The sequence below is a fragment of the Calidris pugnax genome, unplaced genomic scaffold (assembly GCF_001431845.1).
Source record: "Calidris pugnax isolate Ruff unplaced genomic scaffold, ASM143184v1 scaffold63, whole genome shotgun sequence".
NCBI classification, from domain to species: domain Eukaryota; kingdom Metazoa; phylum Chordata; class Aves; order Charadriiformes; family Scolopacidae; genus Calidris; species Calidris pugnax.
In genome coordinates, this window is record NW_015090852.1 from 5,343,140 (window position 1) to 5,365,968 (window position 22,829).

Below are 22,829 nucleotides of genomic sequence, written 5' to 3' on the forward strand. Positions count from 1 at the left end.
GGCTTCCCCTTCCCTTCCCCGGTCCCGGCCCGTCCCCACCCGCTCCCGGGCGCACGGAGGCAGCTCGTTAGAAACAGGCGTTTATTCAGTCCCTGCTGACACAAGCACGAGTCGGAGGGGAGGAGGGAGGAAGGGGACCCGCGGGGGCACGTCCGAGGGGAGGGCAGTTCCCTGAGGGAAGGGGCTGGCGGCGGTGGAGGCGGCCCAGGGCCCCGGGCTGGTCGTCACGCGTGGGGGGTGCGGGAAGGCGGCTCCGCGCCCCGTGTGTGTTGGGGGGGAATGGCGGTGGACACGCAGCGTGGGTGGTGTCTCCACCCGGCAGCACGGGTCCGGGGTGCGAGGTCCTGCAGGGTCCCGGCCACAGCTCATGCTGGGCCTGCAGCGCCGGGGGACACGGTGGGGTTTGGTCACGGCCAGGCTGGAAGCACAGGAGAGCCAGGGCTGGTGTGCTCCTGATGTACCTTAGAAATCGGGGTCTTTCACCCTGTAAGAAAGTTACAAGGCCTTGGGTGTTAATACAGAAGCACAGAATCTTCTAGGTTGGAAGGGACCTTCAAGATCATCTTGTCCAACCGTCAACCTAACTTTGACAGCAATAGACACCCGCACAACAAACAAAAAGCATCACCATCACTAAACCATACCTCCCAGCACTACATCAACCTGTCTTTTGAACACCTCCAGGGATGGTGTCTCAACCACGTCCCTGGGCAGCCCATTCCAATGCTTGATAACCCTTTCAGTGTAAACATTTTTCCTAATATCCAATCTGAACCTCCCCTGGCATAAAATTGAGGCCATTTCCTCTTGTCCTGTTGCCTGTGACTTGGGAGAAGAGACCGACCCCCACCTCTCTACACCCTCCTTTCAGGCAGTTGTAGAGAGCAATAAGGTCTCCCCTCAGCCTCCTTTTCTCCAGGCTGAACACCCCCAGCTCCCTCAGCAGCTCTTCATAAGACTTGTGCTCCAGACCCCTTCACCAGCTTCGTTGCCTTTCTCTGGACCCGCTCCAGCACCACAAAAATTGTGGTAAGGGGCCCAAAACTGGACACAGTACTCAAGGTGGGGCCTCACCAGTGCCTAAATTAAACATTAAACTAAACATTGCAGCTTTAAATGGAAGTGAGAGACAGTAGTAACCAATAGAAAATGTTAAGAAAATATACTAACTAATAATTATAATAACCAGAGCGTATTTCTGTGTTTTGAAACGTATAAATATTCCGAGGAGTTTGTAGGCCAAGTGTGCTAGCTTTATGGTTTACCACCTAGCACTCATCTCTGCGCAGAAGTGATTTAAACAAAACCTCAGCTCCGTGTGTACATTGGCATCTTGCACATCGGGTAAACGACCCCACTTTTGGAACCCCTGCTTCCCCTCCCAAAGGGTGTCCCCACCTGGGAGCACCCCAACCAGGAGGATAGCTGCCCAGGTGAATTTTCCACACAACTCCCACCAGGAGTTAGAGGGAATGGTGGAACATTTCCAGCGTGCTGCAAAAGCACAGAGTGCCGTGAGGGTCTCACCCACGCTCACCTTACAGGTTGGCATCGTACGCTGCATTGGTGAAAATGCCGGGTGATCCTAGGTCACTGGAAAACAGAGACAAGGGTGTTGAGATGGCAGGAGTGTAAAGGGCAGGGGTTAGCACAGCCCCACCAGCCCTGAAGATGCTTTCACTGCACATAAAAGCAGCTTCACATGAGCAGATCTGGGTGATGTGGGGTGACAACAGGGCTGTGATGGGCACAGGGCAGAGACACCCTCCTGCAGAGCACAGCTCTCACCTGGTAGGGTTCAGAAGCTTCTTCTTCTCCTCTGAGAAGTCAAAATGTCCACGTGGGTAATGGAGATAGAAAAAAAACCAAACAGATCTGTTTAGTGACGGACTTGAGAAACTGCAGCAGCAGCATCTGCAATTGAACCAAGTTTGACAAGCACAGGAGGGAGCAGGAAAGGGGAACTGAAACAATTGTCTTCTTCCCCTGTGCAATTAAGGTGGTTTTTTGCCTTTTGCCCTCCAAACCTGGCTGTTGACACTTCCAGCTGGACAAACTGCCAAGGAGTTGCTGCCAGACCAAAGCAGCTCACAGCAAATAAAACACGTGGATTGAGGCAGTCACACCATTAAACTCTTCTGATCATCCCACCCTCTCCTGGGACTCTGTGACCCCCTGGTCTGAGAGCCCCTGGCCAAAGCAACGGGAGGCTGTGGGAGCGGTTTCTGTACCTCTGTCACTGAGCCGCTTGGCGAGGAGGGCAATGAGCGCACCCGAGAGCACGATGCCACCTACTACCAGAGCTGTGCCGCTGCTGTAAGCCAGGACTTGCTTTAAGAAGGGGGCACCATCCTCTGAAACAGACCCACAGGTTGGAAAGTTGTCAGAAGGACTTCACAGCGCCCAAGCTGCTGGGGTGCCCCCCACCACATTCGAGATGTGCTGTGGGAAACTGCACCTCCCCACAAATGCTAGAGGAATGGGGAGGGGGTGTGTGTGTGTGTGTGTGTGTGTGTGTCCCACTGTACCTGCACAGACTGGGGGATGTCTGGTCCAGTTCCCCGTGGCTGTACACCGGAGCACCTCTGCTCCCATCCGAACAAACCCCTCCTCACAGGAGAAGGTGCATGTGGAGTTGTACGTAGTGCTGTGGGCTAGAGGAATGGGGAGGGGGTGTGTGTGTCCCACTGTACCTGCACAGACTGGGGGATGTCTGGTCCAGTTCCCCGTGGCTGTACACCGGAGCACCTCTGCTCCCATCCGAACAAACCCCTCCTCACAGGAGAAGGTGCATGTGGAGTTGTACGTGAAGTTCCCATGCGGGTGAGAGCAGCTCACCTGGCCTCTGCTGGGGGGGTCCAGCGCTGGGCAGCTGGTGGCTGGAGATAAAGCACAGCAGTAGCGTCAACAGGACAGGACTGATGGTGGTGGGCTGGGGACACGTGGGCTGTGGAGCCAGGGGATGAGCTGCCATGGACTGGGGAAGGGAATGCTGGAGAAAGTAGTCTGCTACAACAGAGGACTTCCTGACACACCCGGGATCTTGAGATGTACCTCTGCATTGTGGGGTGTCCCCAGACCAGGTCCCTGTGGCCATGCACTTGCGGCTCTTCGGCCCCATCAGCACAAACCCTGTCTGGCACGAGAAGGCACACGTGGAGCCAAAAGAAAAGTCGCCATGGAGGTGGGAGCAGGCAGCCTGGCCCATCTTGGGGCTGGCCAGTGCTGAGCATTTGATAGCTGAAAGAGTGGAGAGGCACACTTCAAAAAGGAGCCTGGGAGACTACATTGTTGGGACCAAGAGGCTGGGGAACATCCTAGTGTCACCCCAAAGCCAACAGCTCCCCTGAGCTCTAGCAGCAGCTCTACCTGCACAGCGTGGGGCATCCCCAGTCCAGGTCCCTGTGGCTGTGCACTCGCGGCTCTTGGACCCCTCCAGTGCAAACCCCGTCTGGCAGGAGAAGGCACAGGTGGAACCAAAGGCAAAGTCTCCATGGAGGTGGGAGCAGTTCAGCTCTCCTCGATCTGGAGCAATGAGCACCGGGTGCTAAGGGGAAGGGAATGCTGGAGAAGGTAGTCTGCTACAACAGAGCACTTCCTGACACACACGGGATCTCAAGATGTACCTCTGCATTGTGGGGTGTCCCCAGACCAGGTCCCTGTGGCCATGCACTTGCGGCTCTTCGGCCCCATCAGCACAAACCCTGTCTGGCACGAGAAGGCACACGTGGAGCCAAAAGAAAAGTCGCCATGGAGGTGGGAGCAGGCAGCCTGGCCCATCTTGGGGCTGGCCAGTGCTGAGCATTTGATAGCTGAAAGAGTAGAGAGGCACACTTCAAAAAGGAGCCTGGGAGACTACATTGTTGGGACCAAGAGGCTGGGGAACATCCTAGTGTCACCCCAAAGCCAACAGCACCCTGAGCTCTAGCAGCAGCTCTACCTGCACAGCGTGGGGCATCCCCAGTCCATGTTCCTGTGGCTGCACACTCGCGGCTCTTGGACCCCTCCAGTGCAAACCCTATCTGGCAGGAGAAGGCACAGGTGGAACCAAAGGAAAAGTCTCCATGGAGGTGGGAGCAGTTCAGCTCTCCTCGATCTGGAGCACTGAGCACCGGGCAGGTGATGGCTGCAGGGATAAAGATATGCTTCAAGAAGTCTGGAGCCCACAAGGCTAAACTGTTGGGCAAGAGAACCAAGACACCAGAGAACATCCCAGGGTCACCCCAAGGCCTGTTACACTTCGAGCAGCAGCTCTACCTTCACAATGTGAGGCATCCCCAGTCCAGGTCCCTGTGGCTGTGCACTGACGGCTCTCTGACCCCACCAGTGCAAACCCCGTCTGGCAGGAGAAGGCACAGGTGGAGCCAAAGGCAAAGTCTCCATGGAGGTGGGAACAGTTCAGCTCTCCCTGGTTTGGAGCGTTGAGCACTGGGCAGGCAATGGCTGCAGGGATAGAGATATGCTTCAAGAAGTCTGGGGCCTACAAGGCTAAACTGTTGGGGCAAGAGAACCAAGACATCCAAGAACATTCTAGGGTCAACCCAATGCCTATGAGACCTTGAGCAGCAATTCTACCTTCACAGTGTGGAACCTCCCCAGTCCATGTCCCTGTGGCTGTGCACTCGCGGCTCTCTGACCCCATCAGTGCAAACCCCGTCTGGCAGGAGAAAGCACATGTGGAGCCAAAGGAAAAGTCCCCGTGGAGGTGGGAGCAGTTCAGCTGTCCTTGGTCTGGAGCACTGAGCACCGGGCAGGTGATGGCTGCAGGGATAGAGATAAACTTCAAGCAGAAGCCAGGGGACTACAAAGCTATACTGCTGGATCCAAGAGGCTGGGGAACGTCCTAGTGTCACCCCAAAGCCAACAGCTCCCTGAGCTCTAGCAGCAGCTCTACCTGCACAGCGTGGGGCATCCCCAGTCCATGTTCCTGTGGCTGCACACTCGCGGCTCTTGGACCCCTCCAGTGCAAACCCTATCTGGCAGGAGAAGGCACAGGTGGAACCAAAGGAAAAGTCTCCATGGAGGTGGGAGCAGTTCAGCTCTCCTCGATCTGGAGCACTGAGCACCGGGCAGGTGATGGCTGCAGGGATAAAGATATGCTTCAAGAAGTCTGGAGCCCACAAGGCTAAACTGTTGGGGCAAGAGAACCAAGACACCAGAGAACATCCCAGGGTCACCCCAAGGCCTGTTACACTTTGAGCAGCAGCTCTACCTTCACAATGTGAGGCATCCCCAGTCCAGGTCCCTGTGGCTGTGCACTGACGGCTCTCTGACCCCACCAGTGCAAACCCCGTCTGGCAGGAGAAGGCACAGGTGGAACCAAAGGAAAAGTCTCCATGGAGGTGGGAACAGTTCAGCTCTCCCTGGTTTGGAGCGTTGAGCACTGGACAGGCAATGGCTGCAGGGATAGAGATATGCTTCAAGAAGTCTGGGGCCTACAAGGCTAAACTGTTGGGGCAAGAGAACCAAGACATCCAAGAACATTCTAGGGTCAACCCAATGCCTATGAGACCTTGAGCAGCAATTCTACCTTCACAGTGTGGAACCTCCCCAGTCCATGTCCCTGTGGCTGTGCACTCGCGGCTCTCTGACCCCATCAGTGCAAACCCCGTCTGGCAGGAGAAAGCACATGTGGAGCCAAAGGAAAAGTCCCCGTGGAGGTGGGAGCAGTTCAGCTGTCCTTGGTCTGGAGCACTGAGCACCGGGCAGGTGATGGCTGCAGGGATAGAGATAAACTTCAAGCAGAAGCCAGGGGACTACAAAGCTGTACTGCTGGATCCAAGAGGCTGGGGAATGTCCTAGTGTCACCCCAAAGCCAACAGCTCCCTGAGCAATAGCAGCAGCTCTACCTGCACAGTGTGAGAAATCTCCAGTCCATGCTCCTGTGGCTGCACACTCGCGGCTCTCGGACCCCTCCAGTACAAACCCTATCTGGCAGGAGAAGGCACAGGTCCGGCTCTCGGACCCCTCCAGTGCAAATCCTGTCTGGCAGGAGAAGGCACAGGTGGAACCAAAGGAAAAGTCTCCATGGAGGTGGGAACAGTTCAGCTCTCCTCGGTCTGGAGCACTGAGCACTGGGCAGGTGATGGCTGCAGGGTAAAGAGACACACTTCAAGCAGGAGCCTGGGGACTATGAGGCTAAATTGTTAGGGTGAAAGGACCAAGACATCCAAGAACATTCTAGGGTCACACCAATGCCTATGAGACCTTGAGCAGCAATTCTACCTTCACAGCGTGTATCCTCCCCAGTCCATGTCCTTGTGGCTGTGCACTCGCGGCTCTCTGACCCCATCAGTGCGAACCCCGTCTGGCAGGAGAAGACACACGTGGAGCCAAAGGAAGAGTCCCCGTGGAGGTGGGAGCAGTTCAGCTGTCCTCGGTCTGGAGCACTGAGCACCGGGCAGGCAATGGCTGCAGGGATAGAAATAAACTTCAAGCAGGAGCCAGGGGACTACAAAGCTATACTGCTGGGGGTATAGCTGGGGAACATCCTAGTGTCACCCCAAAGCCAACAGCTCCCTGAGCTCTAGCAGCAGCTCTACCTTCACAGTGTGGGAAATCTCCAGTCCATGTTCCTGTGGCCGTGCACTCGCGGCTATCCGACCCCATCAGCATAAATCCCGTCTGGCAGGAGAAGGCACAGGTGGAGCCAAAGGCAAAGTCTCCATGGAGGTGGGAGCAGTTCAGCTCTCCTCGGTCTGGAGCATTGAGCACTGGGCAGGCAATGGCTACAGGGACAGAGATACACCTCAAGCAGAAGCCAGGGGACTACAAGGCTTAATTCTTGGAATTAAAGGACAAAGACACCCAAGAACATTCTAGGGTCAATCCAAGGCCAGTGACACCTTGAGCAGCAGCTCTACCTTCACAGCGTGAGGGATCCCCAGTCCAGGTCCCTGTGGCCATGCACTCGCGGCTCTCTGACCCCATCAGTGCAAACCCCGTCTGGCAGGAGAAGGCACAGGTGGAGCCGAAGGTAAAGTCCCCATGGATGTGGGAGCAGTTCAGCTCTCCTCGGTCTGGAGCACTGAGCACGGGGCAGGTGATGGCTGCAGGGCAAGGGTGTAGCTGGGGAACATCCTAGTGTCACCCCAAAGCCAACAGCTCCCTGAGCTCTAGCAGCAGCTCTACCTTCACAGTGTGGGAAATCTCCAGTCCATGTTCCTGTGGCCGTGCACTCGCGGCTATCCGACCCCATCAGCACAAATCCCATCTGGCAGGAGAAGGCACAGGTGGAGCCGAAGGTAAAGTCCCCATGGATGTGGGAGCAGTTCAGCTCTCCTCGGTCTGGAGCATTGAGCACTGGGCAGGCAATGGCTACAGGGACAGAGATACACCTCAAGCAGAAGCCGGGGGACTACAAGGCTTAATTCTTGGAATTAAAGGACAAAGACACCCAAGAACATTCTAGGGTCAATCCAAGGCCAGTGACACCTTGAGCAGCAGCTCTACCTTCACAGCGTGAGGGATCCCCAGTCCAGGTCCCTGTGGCCATGCACTCGCGGCTCTCTGACCCCATCAGTGCAAACCCCGTCTGGCAGGAGAAGGCACAGGTGGAGCCGAAGGTAAAGTCCTCATGGAGGTGGGAGCAGTTCAGCTGTCCTCGGTCTGGAGCACTGAGCACCGGGCAGGCAATGGCTGCAGGGATAGAAATAAACTTCAAGCAGGAGCCAGGGGACTACAAAGCTATACTGCTGGGGGTATAGCTGGGGAACATCCTAGTGTCACCCCAAAGCCAACAGCTCCCTGAGCTCTAGCAGCAGCTCTACCTTCACAGTGTGGGAAATCTCCAGTCCATGTTCCTGTGGCCGTGCACTCGCGGCTATCCGACCCCATCAGCATAAATCCCGTCTGGCAGGAGAAGGCACAGGTGGAGCCAAAGGCAAAGTCTCCATGGAGGTGGGAGCAGTTCAGCTCTCCTCGGTCTGGAGCATTGAGCACTGGGCAGGCAATGGCTACAGGGACAGAGATACACCTCAAGCAGAAGCCAGGGGACTACAAGGCTTAATTCTTGGAATTAAAGGACAAAGACACCCAAGAACATTCTAGGGTCAATCCAAGGCCAGTGACACCTTGAGCAGCAGCTCTACCTTCACAGCGTGAGGGATCCCCAGTCCAGGTCCCTGTGGCCATGCACTCGCGGCTCTCTGACCCCATCAGTGCAAACCCCGTCTGGCAGGAGAAGGCACAGGTGGAGCCGAAGGTAAAGTCCCCATGGATGTGGGAGCAGTTCAGCTCTCCTCGGTCTGGAGCACTGAGCACGGGGCAGGTGATGGCTGCAGGGCAAAGGGGCACATTTCAAGCAGAAGCCTGGTGACTGTGCGACTAAACTGTTAGGACCAAGAGGCTGGGGAACACCCTAGTGTCACCCCAAGGCCAACAGCACCCTGAGCTCTAGCAGCAGCTCTACCTTCACAGCGTGGGGCATCCCCAGTCCAGGTCCCTGTGGCCGTGCACTGACGGCTCTCTGACCCCACCAGTGCAAACCCCATCTGGCAGGAGAAGGCACATGTGGAGCCAAAGGCAAAGTCCCCGTGGAGGTGGGAACAGTTCAGCTCTCCTCGATCTGGAGCGTTGAGCACCGGGCAGGTGATGGCTGCAATGGGAGAGCAGATCTCAGAGACAGGATAGATGAGGTTAAATCTAGGGATCGGGGCTGAATCCCAATCGAACAAAACCAAATCTATGGTGATTAGTCTTTGATTTCTTTTTTCTTGTGCAGAGAAGTCTCACCTCTTCAAATACAGTCATCATGTACTTAGTACAATGATTTTTCTGCCATACGAGTGAATTCCTGGAGAGGGGGCAGTTTCTGCTCCTCCAGAGCCCTATTTATTTATCCCCTGCACTACCGTGAGTGGCACCCCGTCAAACGAGGAGCTGTGGCTTCTGCAGTCCTTCTTGCCTTCCTCCCTGGAGGGGAGCAGAGACCTGCCTCCATCCTTGTCAGGGCAGCAGGGGAAAGGACACCCAAGTGGCTTTGGGGCTGTAGGGGACCAGGATGGGATAACTGCAATAGCTATAAGGGTTGTGTGCCAGCCTCCCTAGGCTGTGCCTTGTGTGCTTTGCTGTGTGGTGGGGCAGCACCCAACGTTTGCTGGGGTGAGTGGTGGCCCTGCTGCCTGCAGGACCACTGCAGGTTAGGGCCACAGGGACATCAAACACCACCAGCACCCAGCCCAAGTGAGAGAGACCCCATTCCCTGAACTTTCTGCTTTCAGACTGGCACCAAACACTTTCCCTCGGTAGTCTTTTCCTTTCATAGCCATCTTACAGGCAAGCTGGGTTCCCCACAGGATCCCTGGAGATGCCTACCAGGGTCCCCAAAATCAAGCGCTGAGGCAGCCTCCAGCAGCTCTACCTTCTCAGCACAGGGGGAGACTCCTCCAGACCCCACTGGCTGTGCACTGCAGCCTCCACACTCCCTTTGGCTCAAACTTCTCCTGGCAGGAGAAGGCACACATGGAGCTGAAGGCGAATGTGCCATGAGGGTGGGAACAATCAACCTGTCCCCTTTCATGGACAGCCAACTGGGGACACTTGATGGCTACAGGCAGAGACAGGGTAGGGCATCTGAGGGCAGGGCAGGCAGCCTCATCCCTCACGGTGACTGCAGCACTATGAGCCTCACCACAGCAGGAACCTCTGCTCGTTTTTGGAGTAAAGCCAGCTGGCACTGCTCGCTAACGCAGCTTTGTTACCAGCAAAGGTGACATGGACCCTCTCATCCGATTCTTTGCAAAAGAGAGAAATCAATCATACGTACAGCCAGCAGGAAAAAACAATGAGCTGTGCTTTGGGAAAGCAAGCCTTCGGGAACTTGAAAAGCTTGGAGCGGGCAGACTCAGCCCAGCTTGTCTGGGGAAAATTCCACAAAATGGGGAGCCAGCTCCTGACCCTGCCACCGCTGGGGACGCTGATCATGGGACAGTCACATCATATCTCCATGCCCATTCCCCTTAACTGCAGAAAGCTTTGCTGGTCTCAGCTGCATAAAGCAAGTCCCAGGTTGGACCACAGGCACAGGTGCCATCGGCAGCACTAACTTCAAGCCAGGCTTTTTCTTTTTTTTTTTTTTTAATTTTAAATACATATAAACAGAGACCCTGCCCCCTGCCCCCTCCTGCTGGGTCTCCTGGTACAGAGGGTCTCCAGCTGTGTCCTGTGTCTGCTCCAGTCCTTGAGTCACCCCATCCTTGTGCAAGGCTGCAGATGCACCATGGAGCGGCACAGGGAAGGTGGAGCAGGGCTCTCACACCACCCAGAAAAGCCCAGCATCTTTCTGGAGTGCCTGGCACCTGGCTGCAAACCCTCAAGCCGCTGATGGGAAGACTTTCCTTTGCCATGCAGCATAATATACCACAGCTTTCTCTTCTTTGTGGCTTCCTGCCCTGCTCTGTCCCTCCCAGCTTATCTCTAACCTCATCTCACTAGTCCTCACCTCCCTTCCCTCCCCCGGCTTCCTGCCAGGATGCATCTTTCCCCTGGCTGTGGGGCAGCAGCCCCCCTTTCTCTCTCTCTCTAAAGACTCCTGAGATGCCAAGCACCTTCCCAAGGCGGATCAGGGTGGGCTTGGGGTAATGCAGATGGTGCCACAGGGGTGATGGAGGTGCCAAAGCACTATCCTGCCCCCACAAACGGTGCATGCAGGATGCTGGCACCTGGGCAGGGTTCAGGGCAGTGAGCAAGAGCACTGGGACATCCAGGGAGAGCAGGGGGCTTATCCAGATCTCACTGCCGCTCACCCATCACAGACTCATCAGGGAACTGCTCCCTCCATGCAGCATCAGAACCTGCTGCCCCAAAGGTCAGGGGCACGGCAAGCCCAGCCCATTGTTTGCCTGAGCAGCGTTAGCCCTATTTATTTATCCCCTGCACTACCCTGGGTTGCACCCCCCAGAACGAGGAGCCATGGCTTCTGCAGTCCTTCTTGCCTTCCTCCCTGGAGGGGAGCAGAGACCTGCCTCCATCCTTGTCAGGGCAGCAGGGGAAAGGACACCCAAGTGGCTTTGGGGCTGTAGGGGACCAGGATGGGATAACTGCAATAGCTATAAGGGTTGTGTGCCAGCCTCCCTAGGCTGTGCCTTGTGCGCTTTGCTGTGTGTTGGGCCAGCACCCAATGTTTGCTGGGGCAGGTGGCCCTGCTGCCTCAGGACCACTGCAGGTTACGGCCACGGGGACATCAAACACCACCAAGTGAGAGAGACCCTGAACCTTCTGCTTTCAGACTGGCACCACTTTCCCTTGGTAGTCTTTTCCTTTCATAGCCATCTTACAGGCAAGCTGGGTTCCCCACAGGATCCCTGGAGATGCCTACCAGGGTCCCCAAAATCAAGCGCTGAGGCAGCCTCCAGCAGCTCTACCTTCTCAGCACAGGGGGAGACTCCTCCAGACCCCACTGGCTGTGCACTGCAGCCTCCACACTCCCTTTGGCTCAAACTTCTCCTGGCAGGAGAAGGCACACATGGAGCTGAAGGCGAATGTGCCATGAGGGTGGGAACAATCAACCTGTCCCCTTTCATGGACAGCCAACTGGGGACACTTGATATTCTCCTGGCAGGAGAAGGCACACGTGGAGCTGAAGGCGAATGCGCCGTGAGGGTGGGAACAATCAACCTGTCCCTTTTCATGGACAGCCAACTGGGGACACTTGATGGCTACAGGCAGAGACAGGGTAGGGCATCTGAGGGCAGGGCAGGCAGCCTCATCCCTCACGGTGCCTGCAGCACTATAAGCCTCACCACAGCAGGAACCTCTGCTCATTTTTGGAGTAAAGCCAGCTGGCACTGCTCGCTAACGCAGCTTTGTTACCAGCAAAGGTGACATGGACCCTCTCATCCGATTCTTTGCAAAAGAGAGAAATCAATCATACGTACAGCCAGCAGGAAAAAACAATGAGCTGTGCTTTGGGAAAGCAAGCCTTCGGGAACTTGAAAAGCTTGGAGCGGGCAGACTCAGCCCAGCTTGTCTGGGGAAAATTCCACAAAATGGGGAGCCAGCTCCTGACCCTGCCACCGCTGGGGACGCTGATCATGGGACAGTCACATCATATCTCCATGCCCATTCCCCTTAACTGCAGAAAGCTTTGCTGGTCTCAGCTGCATAAAGCAAGTCCCAGGTTGGACCACAGGCACAGGTGCCATCGGCAGCACTAACTTCAAGCCAGGCTTTTTCTTTTTTTTTTTTTTTAATTTTAAATACATATAAACAGAGACCCTGCCCCCTGCCCCCTCCTGCTGGGTCTCCCAGTACAGAGGGTCTCCAGCTGTGTCCTGTGTCTGCTCCAGTCCTTGAGTCACCCCATCCTTGTGCAAGGCTGCAGATGCACCATGGAGCGGCACAGGGAAGGTGGAGCAGGGCTCTCACACCACCCAGAAAAGCCCAGCATCTTTCTGGAGTGCCTGGCACCTGGCTGCAAACCCTCAAGCCGCTGATGGGAAGACTTTCCTTTGCCATGCAGCATAATATACCACAGCTTTCTCTTCTTTGTGGCTTCCTGCCCTGCTCTGTCCCTCCCAGCTTATCTCTAACCTCATCTCACTAGTCCTCACCCCCCTTCCCTCCCCCGGCTTCCTGCCAGGATGCATCTTTCCCCTGGCTGTGGGGCAGCAGCCCCCCTTTCTCTCTCTCTCTAAAGACTCCTGAGATGCCAAGCACCTTCCCAAGGCGGATCAGGGTGGGCTTGGGGTAATGCAGATGGTGCCACAGGGAGACTTTCCTTTGCCATGCAGCATAATATACCACAGCTTTCTCTTCTTTGTGGCTTCCTGCCCTGCTCTGTCCCTCCCAGCTTATCTCTAACCTCATCTCACTAGTCCTCACCCCCCTTCCCTCCCCCGGCTTCCTGCCAGGATGCATCTTTCCCCTGGCTGTGGGGCAGCAGCCCCCCTTTCTCTCTCTCTCTAAAGACTCCTGAGATGCCAAGCACCTTCCCAAGGCGGATCAGGGTGGGCTTGGGGTAATGCAGATGGTGCCACAGGGGTGATGGAGGTGCCAAAGCACTATCCTGCCCCCACAAACGGTGCATGCAGGATGCTGGCACCTGGGCAGGGTTCAGGGCAGTGAGCAAGAGCACTGGGACATCCAGGGAGAGCAGGGGGCTTATCCAGATCTCACTGCCGCTCACCCATCACAGACTCATCAGGGAACTGCTCCCTCCATGCAGCATCAGAACCTGCTGCCCCAAAGGTCAGGGGCACGGCAAGCCCAGCCCATTGTTTGCCTGAGCAGCGTTGGGCACACAGGGCTGACCCCCACAATGCCCCATCCCTGAGACCCCGATCCCCTGGCAGGCCCTACCTGTGCAGGTGGGGATCTCTGCTGACCACTGCTGGGAAGCCAGGCATTGCAGGGTGCCCGCCCCTCGTCGCTCGAACCCCTCCTGGCACCCAAACGCGCAGGTAGAGTTGTAGCTGAAGTCTCCATAGGGATGGCTGCAGTTCATGTGCACTCCCCTGGGCTCCAGCTTGGCACACTGCACAACTGGGAGAGACGCGGCACCACCAGCCCGTTAGGAGCACAATGAACTTGCCCGTTTGCCCCTGGGGCTCAGGGTCTCCAGCAGGGAGGGAGGGATGGGGATGGATGGCTCACCGTGCTCGCACTCGGGGCCGTAGAAGCCAGGGTAGCACTCGCAGCGGTAGCTCCCGATGGTCTCCACACACTCGCCGCGCTGGCTGCACGGGAAGGGCTGGCAGGAGGCTGCACACACAGAGGACAGTCATGAGGAGCCACTGGCTACCCTGCCAAGGTCCCCAGCCCACCCAGTCCGGGTCCACTCTGCAGTCCCCCTGCTCACCCTTGTAGCACAACGCCTTTTTCTTACGGTTGCAGGACTCATCGTTCCACTTGCCCGACTCCTGCTGCCGCTTGATGTAGATCTCCACGCAGTCCTGGTTGGAGCGGCGGTTGTTGGGCTCCCCAGCTGCCCAGTTCTCTGCCTCCTTTGTCAGTGCCTTCCTGGTGCCCACCCAGGTCCAGGTGCCACTCAGCTTGCGGATGCCAATCCAGTAGTAGCGCCCATGGAAGGGCAGGCTCTTATTGAGGTACTCAATCTCCTGCTTGTTCTGGATTGCCACTAGGTCAGTGAAGAAGGTCTGGCAGTAGTTCCTGGCTTGCTCCCACGTGTAGTCTCCTTGGTCACTGTAGTGGTATGTCCAGGCACCCACCTCCACCCACGTCACTGTGCCTGCGAGAGAGACTGAGATCCAGGATTGACGCAGAAAGGATGGGAGCCAGGTTGGGGATGGGGTGCCTTGGGACATGAGGGTGGGCTAGGGCTGGCATCAGGGCCAAGAGATGCCAGCGACCAGCTGAGTGAGGGGACAGGAGAAAGGGCAGGTGTGGGTGATAATTGGGCTCTAAGGGCACATGGAGACCTGGGTGGATCAGGCATGGCAGAAGGAGCTGAGGTGGGACACAAGAAGATGGCACATGGATGAGGAAGTTGGGGGAGATGAGGTGAAGACTGAGACAAAGGGCAGCATGGGATGGGGTGATCAGAGCGCAGGTGGCAGAAGAGCCCCAAGCAGTGATGCCATCCCCTCCTCCAGCACAAGGGGAGAAAGCCCAGCCCCCAGTCCTGCTCCCCTGCCCACAAAGATTTCCAAGAAGGAACACCACATTTAGATGGTTCATTAAACATGGTTCCTTGTTGAGTGCAGAAGTGTACCATTTTGGTATTCTTGCTTTACGCTTCTACATAAGAGTCAGCTTGGAGCAAGGCAGAGCAACAAGCATGCCCTCACTCCCAACAGCATTTGGATCCCAAGCAGCTCATCTGAGCCAGAGATGGTCTTAAGAGTCTTGTAAGATTCAGTGTTGCAAAACAACGTCTTGCAAAAGTCAAGTTCGCATCCTGGTCATGCCCACCAGGCAGGGCAAAGCCAGAGAGTAACTGGAACCCACACCCAGAAGCGAAGGGCACTTTGTTGAAACCCTGCTCTTATTTACAGCATTTCACACCACAACTTGATGCAATCAAAGGGTTTTAGTCACAAAAAAACAACCTTCCTCCCTCCTCCCCAGAAGCAGGTACAACTTCTCAACTTAGACAATCTCCGCGACTGCAGGAAGCGATACAGGGATCATATCTCCAACTATGCAGAAAGTGAGATAGGGATCAAAGTTTGCTCCAAACAACTGGCTTGGGGTACCATGTATCTCAGGGGAGCATATCACACTGTGGTCATGCAGGCAAAGGTCTGGCCATGGCAGATTAGATGCAAGTCTAGGGCTTCCCAAGTGTAATTAGGGTTCTAGTTTGGTCAATAATTATGCATTTTTCTAAGCAAAATTCCCATAATTTGTCTGGTTTTCCTTGTGAAAGAGCAAACTATCCACTTTGTTCAACAAAAACAAAGCTGAGGAAAACGTGGTCTTCAACAACAGCCTTCCTCTTCACCCCTTGGGAGTTGGAGGCTGCAGGACAGAAGCTCAGGGCACCTCCTGGGAGCCTGCCCCAGCCTCAGCTCCCACCACTCACTGCCTCCCCAGCATGGCTCAGGGCAGCTGCCCTCGCACACCCCATCCCCAAACCACCAAGGACCAGGCAGCTCATCCACTACTTGCCCATGATCCATGCGCTCTCCTGTCCCTTTCCTCCAGCTCCACCAGTAACACCCTCTCTGCAGCACAGCTCATCCCCCTTCCTTCCCCTCAGCCTTATGTTACCTCTCCCTGCCCCACCTGGAGCTGAACGCCCACCTGGCTGCAGTTTGCCTGTGTCTTGACCCCTCCACTCCCCTGGCAGCCTCCAACCCCACAGGGTGCCCTCAGGGTCCCTTTGCGTTTTTGTTTTCCCCTGAGATCTAAAAATCTCAGCCTCCTCAAGGACCAGGCAGCTCATCCACTACTTGCCCATGATCCATGCGCTCTCCTGTCCCTTTCCTCCAGCTCCACCAGTAACACCCTCTCTGCAGCACAGCTCATCCCCCTTCCTTCCCCTCAGCCTTATGTTACCTCTCCCTGCCCCACCTGGACCTGAACGCCCACCTGGCTGCAATTTGCCTGTGTCTTGACCCCTCCACTCCCCTGGCAGCCCCCAACCCCACAGGGTGCCCTCAGGGTGCCTTTGCATTTTTGTTTTCCCCTGAGATCTAAAAATCTCAGCCTCTTTCCTCACACTTCTGCATTTACCTCCGCTCCTCAGCCCAATTATGAAAGGTCATTTGGAAAATAACCCAGCTCACAGGGGATTTCTAGGGACAGAGCAGTTTTGTTTTCCCCTGAGATCTAAAAATCTCAGCCTCCTCCTCACACTTCTGCATTTACCTCCTCTCCTCAGCCCAACTATGAAAGGTCATTTGGAAAATAACCCAGCTCACAGGGGATTTCTAGGGACAGAGCAGGCACCAGCAGGTCTTGCTCTGTGCGATGCCAATGTGTGAAGGAAATATCCTACAGGCAGCAAAACCAACTTAGTTTCTCCTCCAATTTCTTCTTCTGATGACAATTAGCAGCTTTAACCCCATGTGGCAGCAGCCCAGCTGTGCTCCCAACCCTTCCACCCGTGGATCCTGTGGTTACATCCATGCCCAGCTCCGTAGGCAGGGGGAGAGCTGCTGCTGCCTTTCTGCAGTTCACAGCACAACACGCTGTCACCACGCAGCATTTGGGGAACAAGACCCCCTGCAGGGATCCCCCACACGTGGCCTAGCCCTCCCCCAGGGAGCACGGTCCTACAATAGGTCTGGCTGGAAGGAGCTGGCCCAGGCAAACCCAGCTCCCTCCCAGGCAAGGAATCAAGCCCTGGGGCTGGCAGCCATGGGAGTGCGACTGATGGACCCCCAAAAATAACATTGCTTCCCTTCTCCAGTTTCCCAGACCTGCAGGCTCCTCAGCAGCAGGGTCACGCTGGAGTTATCGAGCAGGCAGCTTACCCCATGCGATGGCAGCGATGCCCAGGTAGCAGATGCCACGAGAGCCCAGAGCCCAGGTCCTCTCAGCAGACTGCAGTCCCGCAGCGGTGCCCTGCATGTCGGGGAGAGAGGTGTGAGCGTGCACGTCCCACGGGGGCTCACGCACCTCACCGTCCACCCACACCGCTGCCAGGTGGGTCCTGGTAGCCACAAGGACATGTTGCTTGTGCCAGCTCCCACACAGGTACGTGCGGTGCCACCAGCCAGGTACCAGGTATAGCTCTACTGCAGAAAGGTCACGTCCCGCAAGGCACTTTGGTGAGGGGGGTACCCACAGCAGAGCTGGGCAGGAGGCTGTGCCAGCAATGCAGTTCACTCCTGGGGAGTCCCTAAGTCCAGGGCATGCCCTGTGCCCCCCACCCCTCCCTGCCCACCCAGGGCTGGCATCTGCCTCTGCAGTGGCAGTGCCCTGTGTGCCTGGCATAGCCTTGCTGCCATGGGTCTCTCTGGGGCAGCCTGGGTCCTTTCCATGGGTCCCTGGCAGCAGCACAGCTTCCTGGCAGTGCCCACCCACAGCCCTGCCCTCCCCTAACCCCCTTTCCCAGGCAGACCCCGAGTCTTGCAAAAGTCAAGTTCGCATCCTGGTCATGCCCACCAGGCAGGGCAAAGCCAGAGAGTAACTGGAACCCACACCCAGAAGCGAAGGGCACTTTGTTGAAACCCTGCTCTTATTTACAGCATTTCACACCACAACTTGATGCAATCAAAGGGTTTTAGTCACAAAAAAACAACCTTCCTCCCTCCTCCCCAGAAGCAGGTACGACTTCTCAATTTAGACAATCTCCGCGACTGCAGGAAGCGATACAGGGATCATAACTCCAACTATGCAGAAAGTGAGATAGGGATCAAAGTTTGCTCCAAACAACTGGCTTGGGGTACCATGTATCTCAGGGGAGCATATCACACTGTGGTCATGCAGGCAAAGGTCTGGCCATGGCAGATTAGATGCAAGTCTAGGGCTTCCCAAGTGTAATTAGGGTTCTAGTTTGGTCAATAATTATGCATTTTTCTAAGCAAAATTCCCATAATTTGTCTGGTTTTCCTTGTGAAAGAGCAAACTATCCACTTTGTTCAACAAAAACAAAGCTGAGGAAAACGTGGTCTTCAACAACAGCCTTCCTCTTCACCCCTTGGGAGTTGGAGGCTGCAGGACAGAAGCTCAGGGCACCTCCTGGGAGCCTGCCCCAGCCTCAGCTCCCACCACTCACTGCCTCCCCAGCATGGCTCAGGGCAGCTGCCCTCGCACACCCCATCCCCAAACCACCAAGGACCAGGCAGCTCATCCACTACTTGCCCATGATCCATGCGCTCTCCTGTCCCTTTCCTCCAGCTCCACCAGTAACACCCTCTCTGCAGCACAGCTCATCCCCCTTCCTTCCCCTCAGCCTTATGTTACCTCTCCCTGCCCCACCTGGAGCTGAACGCCCACCTGGCTGCAGTTTGCCTGTGTCTTGACCCCTCCACTCCCCTGGCAGCCTCCAACCCCACAGGGTGCCCTCAGGGTCCCTTTGCGTTTTTGTTTTCCCCTGAGATCTAAAAATCTCAGCCTCCTCCTCACACTTCTGCATTTACCTCCTCTCCTCAGCCCAACTATGAAAGGTCATTTGGAAAATAACCCAGCTCACAGGGGCTTTCTAGGGACAGAGCAGGCACCAGCAGGTCTTGCTCTGTGCGATGCCAATGTGTGAAGGAAATATCCTACAGGCAGCAAAACCAACTTAGTTTCTACTCCAATTTCTTCTGATGACAATTAGCAGCTTTAACCCCATGTGGCAGCAGCCCAGCTGTGCTCCCAACCCTTCCACCCGTGGATCCTGTGGTTACATCCATGCCCAGCTCCGTAGGCAGGGGGAGAGCTGCTGCTGCCTTTCTGCAGTTCACAGCACAACACGCTGTCACCACGAAGCATTTGGGGAACAAGACCCCCTGCAGGGACCCCTCACACATGGCCTAGCCCTCCCCCAAGGAGCACGGTCCTACAATAGGTCTGGCTGGAAGGAGCTGGCCCAGGCAAACCCAGCTCCCTCCCAGGCAAGGAATCAAGCCCTGGGGCTGGCAGCCATGGGAGTGCGACTGATGGACCCCCAAAATAACATTGCTTCCCTTCTCCAGTTTCCCAGACCTGCAGGCTCCTCAGCAGCAGGGTCACGCTGGAGTTATCGAGCAGGCAGCTTACCCCATGCGATGGCAGCGATGCCCAGGTAGCAGATGCCACGAGAGCCCAGAGCCCAGGTCCTCTCAGCAGACTGCAGTCCCGCGGCGGTGCCCTGCATGTCGGGGAGAGAGGTGTGAGCGTGCACGTCCCACGGGGGCTCACGCACCTCGCTGTCCACCCACACCACTTCCAGGTGGGTCCTGGTAGCCACAAGGACATGTTGCTTGTGCCAGCTCCCACACAGGTACGTGCGGTGCCACCAGCCAGGTACCAGGTATAGCTCTACTGCAGAAAGGTCACGTCCCGCAAGGCACTTTGGTGAGGGGGGTACCCACAGCAGAGCTGGGCAGGAGGCTGTGCCAGCAATGCAGTTCACTCCTGGGGAGTCCCTAAGTCCAGGGCATGCCCTGTGCCCCCCACCCCTCCCTGCCCACCCAGGGCTGGCATCTGCCTCTGCAGTGGCAGTGCCCTGTGTGCCTGGCATAGCCTTGCTGCCATGGGTCTCTCTGGGGCAGCCTGGGTCCTTTCCATGGGTCCCTGGCAGCAGCACAGCTTCCTGGCAGTGCCCACCCACAGCCCTGCCCTCCCCTAACCCCCTTTCCCAGGCAGACCCCGACTCATCCCGAAGGAAAGGAGGACCTACCATGTCGGCGCTGCAGACGCAGCTTGCCCAGCTGCTGGCAGTGCCAGGGGCGTCTGGCCCTCAGCGGGCAGCGGTGCTCACACTTCCTCCGAGTGCACGGAGCATCGCTCCCTGCCCTCGGCCTCTTCCCCTCCCACCCCAGCCCCGCTGCCAGCCCGCATCCTGCCCCACACCCCCGCCTCCCCCACTGCAGGGCTCTCCCACCCCCAGAGACCCCACTCCCAGCCCGGGGATGGAGGAGAACAGCAGGCTCAGCCCTGGTTGTGGCACTGGAAGGATTCCACGCAGCACTTGCCCCGTGGCACGGGACCTGGGTGCATCCCCACGCTGCCACGGGCACATGACAGCCACAGGAGCTGACCCACAATGAGCTCCCCAGGAGGTGGAGAAGGTCCCCCCAGGTGGGGTCCAGTCCCCAGCCCACGGTGCCCAGGGCACTGAGACCTCTCTGACCCACCGTGACCATGTCTCAGAGCCCACGCTGGTGGTTGGAGGACGGAGGAGAGGTGAGGTGTGATGATCTCCCACGCGGGCTGAGCGGGAGCGTGGCTCGCAGCCTCCTGGCTCCTGTGCCGGATGCTCTCCTCTCTTACAGGCTTTTTGCTCTGGCTGTGAATCCTCATATACCGTTTATAAACAATTGCTTACACAATGTATTTTCCTGTCTTTGCCTTTAAATCTTTATGAGAAAGGTCCAAGAACATGCCAGAGAAAACTTCCCCTGAGTAGTTAATATCCTTTATTAACCTCCACCAATGCTTCAGGAACTGCCTCATTGTGTCCACCTCCCCTCGGATCATTCTTGAATCATAAATCTTTCCTTACCCTATTCTGCTTCTAATTAGAATTGCCTTGGCAGGGTTTTCTGCAGGAATTACTCTGCTCACTTCCAGTTAAAGCCAAAGTGAGACCCATGCAGGTCACATGCATTTTCCAGTTCCAGAGAAAAGGATGCTGCTCCAGTGGGACTCATGCTAGACAAAAGGAGGAACCCATCCCACGTAAACCGTAACCCACTACAATGAATTTATTCTTGGCCAATGTAAATGAAACTTGATTCCTGTCTCTGGATATCTGTCTTGCAAAATATTTTACTGCGATGATTGTCTATTTTTATCAAATTGCTGAGAATGAACTTGTATGTCCAGTAATTCAGGAGTGCTCACTTTCTAGCAGCATACACGCAGAGGGTGTGCAATTACGGCAAGGGAAAAGTCAGCCGGGCAGGCAGAGAGACTGAGGGGCAGCTGCTGGGGTAGAAGAGCATCTCCAGATGCTGAGGGTCACCGGCCCAGGGTGAGAGCTGCCTCTCCCATGCACTGGGAGACCCGCTGGGAGTCACAGGGGTGCTCATGGGTGCATGGCCCTCATGGGTGTAGTCTGTGCCCTTGCCAGTTTCACTTCTGCTGAAACCCAACATGGGAGGCTGAAGCAGTGGAAAAAAACTTATTGCCACCTTTATTTTTGTAACTAAAAATAGTTTCTGGTATTGTTTTAAAAGCAGAGGCAAGGTAGGTGCTGTTGCAAAGGGCAGAATGTGGTCAAGTTCAAAGCTGTTTTGTGGGGGCAGGTACCCCTTGCGCGTGGGTACCTGAGCTCGGAGAGGGGGTCCTACATGGCAGGAGGGCTACCAAGGGTTGCTTTGCAGATAGTGGAGAAAGGTTCATGTGGTGGGAGGGAGAGAAGACCCAAATCAGCTCTGCTGGGAGCTGGCTAATTGCCACGCGCCCTTTCTCATCTCAAGTGGTTTCCAAGGCTGGCTTCCTGGGGAAGGATTCAGGATGCTGCAGGGCACACGCTTCCTGCTGGGTTCCTGCTGCCCCACTTACCAGGGAAGGGCCAAAGTCCCTGTCTGACGGGCTGAGCAGCACAGGGGCTTCCCAAGCAGTGGGATGGCACATCCTGTCCCTCCCTGGCTGCCCTTTCGAGGGCACAGCGTAAGCTGCAAGCCAGGGCTTCGCTCAGCAGGGGCTCAAAGGAGCAGGTACAAAGGCGCTTTCCCATGTCACTTCCTCACTATCCCTCTGGGCCCTGCAGGGATCTGGAAGGGAATCACGCCTCCTTTGCTGTGCCCCAGTCCTGAGCCACAAATAGAGGTGATCCTCTCTCCCAAGAGCCCTACCACGGGCTGTATCTGTGACGAAGCAGGGTGTGATGCCACCACAAGTATCCCCACAGCTCTGGAGGCACCCAGGTGTGGATGGGATCCACAACACCAGAGGCTGTATGAGCTGTATGGGGAGGTGGGCACTGCCAGAGATGGGCAGATGCCCCAGGGCTTAACCTCAGCAGAAGCCCAGGGTCACATCCAGGCTGCAGCCCACAGTGTGTCCCCAGGGAGTGCACAGGACCAAGTGGAGTGAGAGCCTGGGGGCAAGGGGTGCAAGGGCCACCCCTTTCACCACCAGGCTGCACCCCCCACCCCGTGCAGAGGACGCTTGTGTTGTTTTTGGCAGAGGCTCCCGCCCCTGGTGGCACAGCCTGTTCCCTTCCTTGTGCAATGTCCCCCGGAAAACCGCAGAGGAACCGAGTCACCCTGACACAGCCCAGCCGGCTCGGCTGCTGCCAGTGATACAGTGGGCACCTTCCTGGGGAGTCCCCCTCACCCCTGCTGCCAGGGAGGGCTCAGCAGCACACTGGAGTGAGGAGGCACCTGGTGGGACCCCTGCAGGAGTATGGTGTGGTATTGGTGAGGACCCACACCTTGCCAGAGTGCAGCCCCGCTGCTGCCATCCCCCCGTGCCACCCTGGGGACCAAAGTGTCTCTCTCTGAGGCTTTAGAGGCACCTCCTGAGTTCAGAGTGGCACCCGATAAAATCTTTCTCACGACTTGAAAGTGTTTGGCCACGGGAAGACGCATTATCTGAGCTGTGCCTTGGCTTGCAGGGGGTGAGAGGGTTTTAAGGATTAGCTGGGACCAGAAGGATGAGAACACTTCCAAGACAGACCAGGGGCCATGTAACCCCATACACCCCCACCCCCAGGGACCTCGTGCCACTGGGGCAGCCCCGGCCGCAGCGGTAGTTTGGGGCAAATCACTCCTGCCCGCGCCACCCGGTCCCTCTCAGAGACATTTCTTTGATCTCATCTGCAGGACAGCTTTCTGCCTCAC

The 22,829-nt window shown here is 56.5% G+C and overlaps 1 protein-coding gene across 3 annotated transcripts; it reads right to left on the reverse strand.

The window, feature by feature from the left end:
* Nucleotides 1-67: 67 nt before the first annotated feature.
* Nucleotides 68-20,235, reverse strand: LOC106888806 (P-selectin-like). 3 transcript variants are annotated; one of them, XM_014943305.1, is made up of 25 exons: nucleotides 20,175-20,235; nucleotides 19,096-19,186; nucleotides 13,799-14,188; nucleotides 13,594-13,701; nucleotides 13,300-13,482; nucleotides 8,411-8,596; nucleotides 8,091-8,276; nucleotides 7,770-7,955; nucleotides 7,453-7,638; nucleotides 6,543-6,728; nucleotides 6,226-6,411; nucleotides 6,007-6,089; nucleotides 5,850-5,952; nucleotides 5,531-5,716; nucleotides 5,213-5,398; nucleotides 4,895-5,080; nucleotides 4,576-4,761; nucleotides 4,258-4,443; nucleotides 3,941-4,126; nucleotides 3,627-3,812; nucleotides 2,694-2,879; nucleotides 2,232-2,354; nucleotides 1,789-1,819; nucleotides 1,538-1,593; nucleotides 68-484 (listed from the first exon to the last, which is right to left on the reverse strand). In XM_014943305.1, exons 1-24 carry the CDS (start codon nucleotides 20,181-20,183, stop codon nucleotides 1,539-1,541), a joined length of 3,780 nt encoding a protein of 1,259 aa, XP_014798791.1. In that variant the 5' UTR covers nucleotides 20,184-20,235; the 3' UTR covers nucleotides 68-484; nucleotide 1,538. The 3 variants fall into 3 exon arrangements, with proteins under 3 accessions (XP_014798791.1, XP_014798792.1, XP_014798793.1); XM_014943306.1 differs by lacking the exons at nucleotides 19,096-19,186; nucleotides 20,175-20,235 and adding exons at nucleotides 16,881-16,971; nucleotides 19,718-19,835; XM_014943307.1 differs by lacking the exons at nucleotides 3,941-4,126; nucleotides 4,258-4,443; nucleotides 4,576-4,761; nucleotides 19,096-19,186 and adding an exon at nucleotides 16,881-16,971 and having other exon boundaries at nucleotides 20,175-20,198.
* Between the last annotated feature and the right edge of the window lie 2,594 nt (nucleotides 20,236-22,829).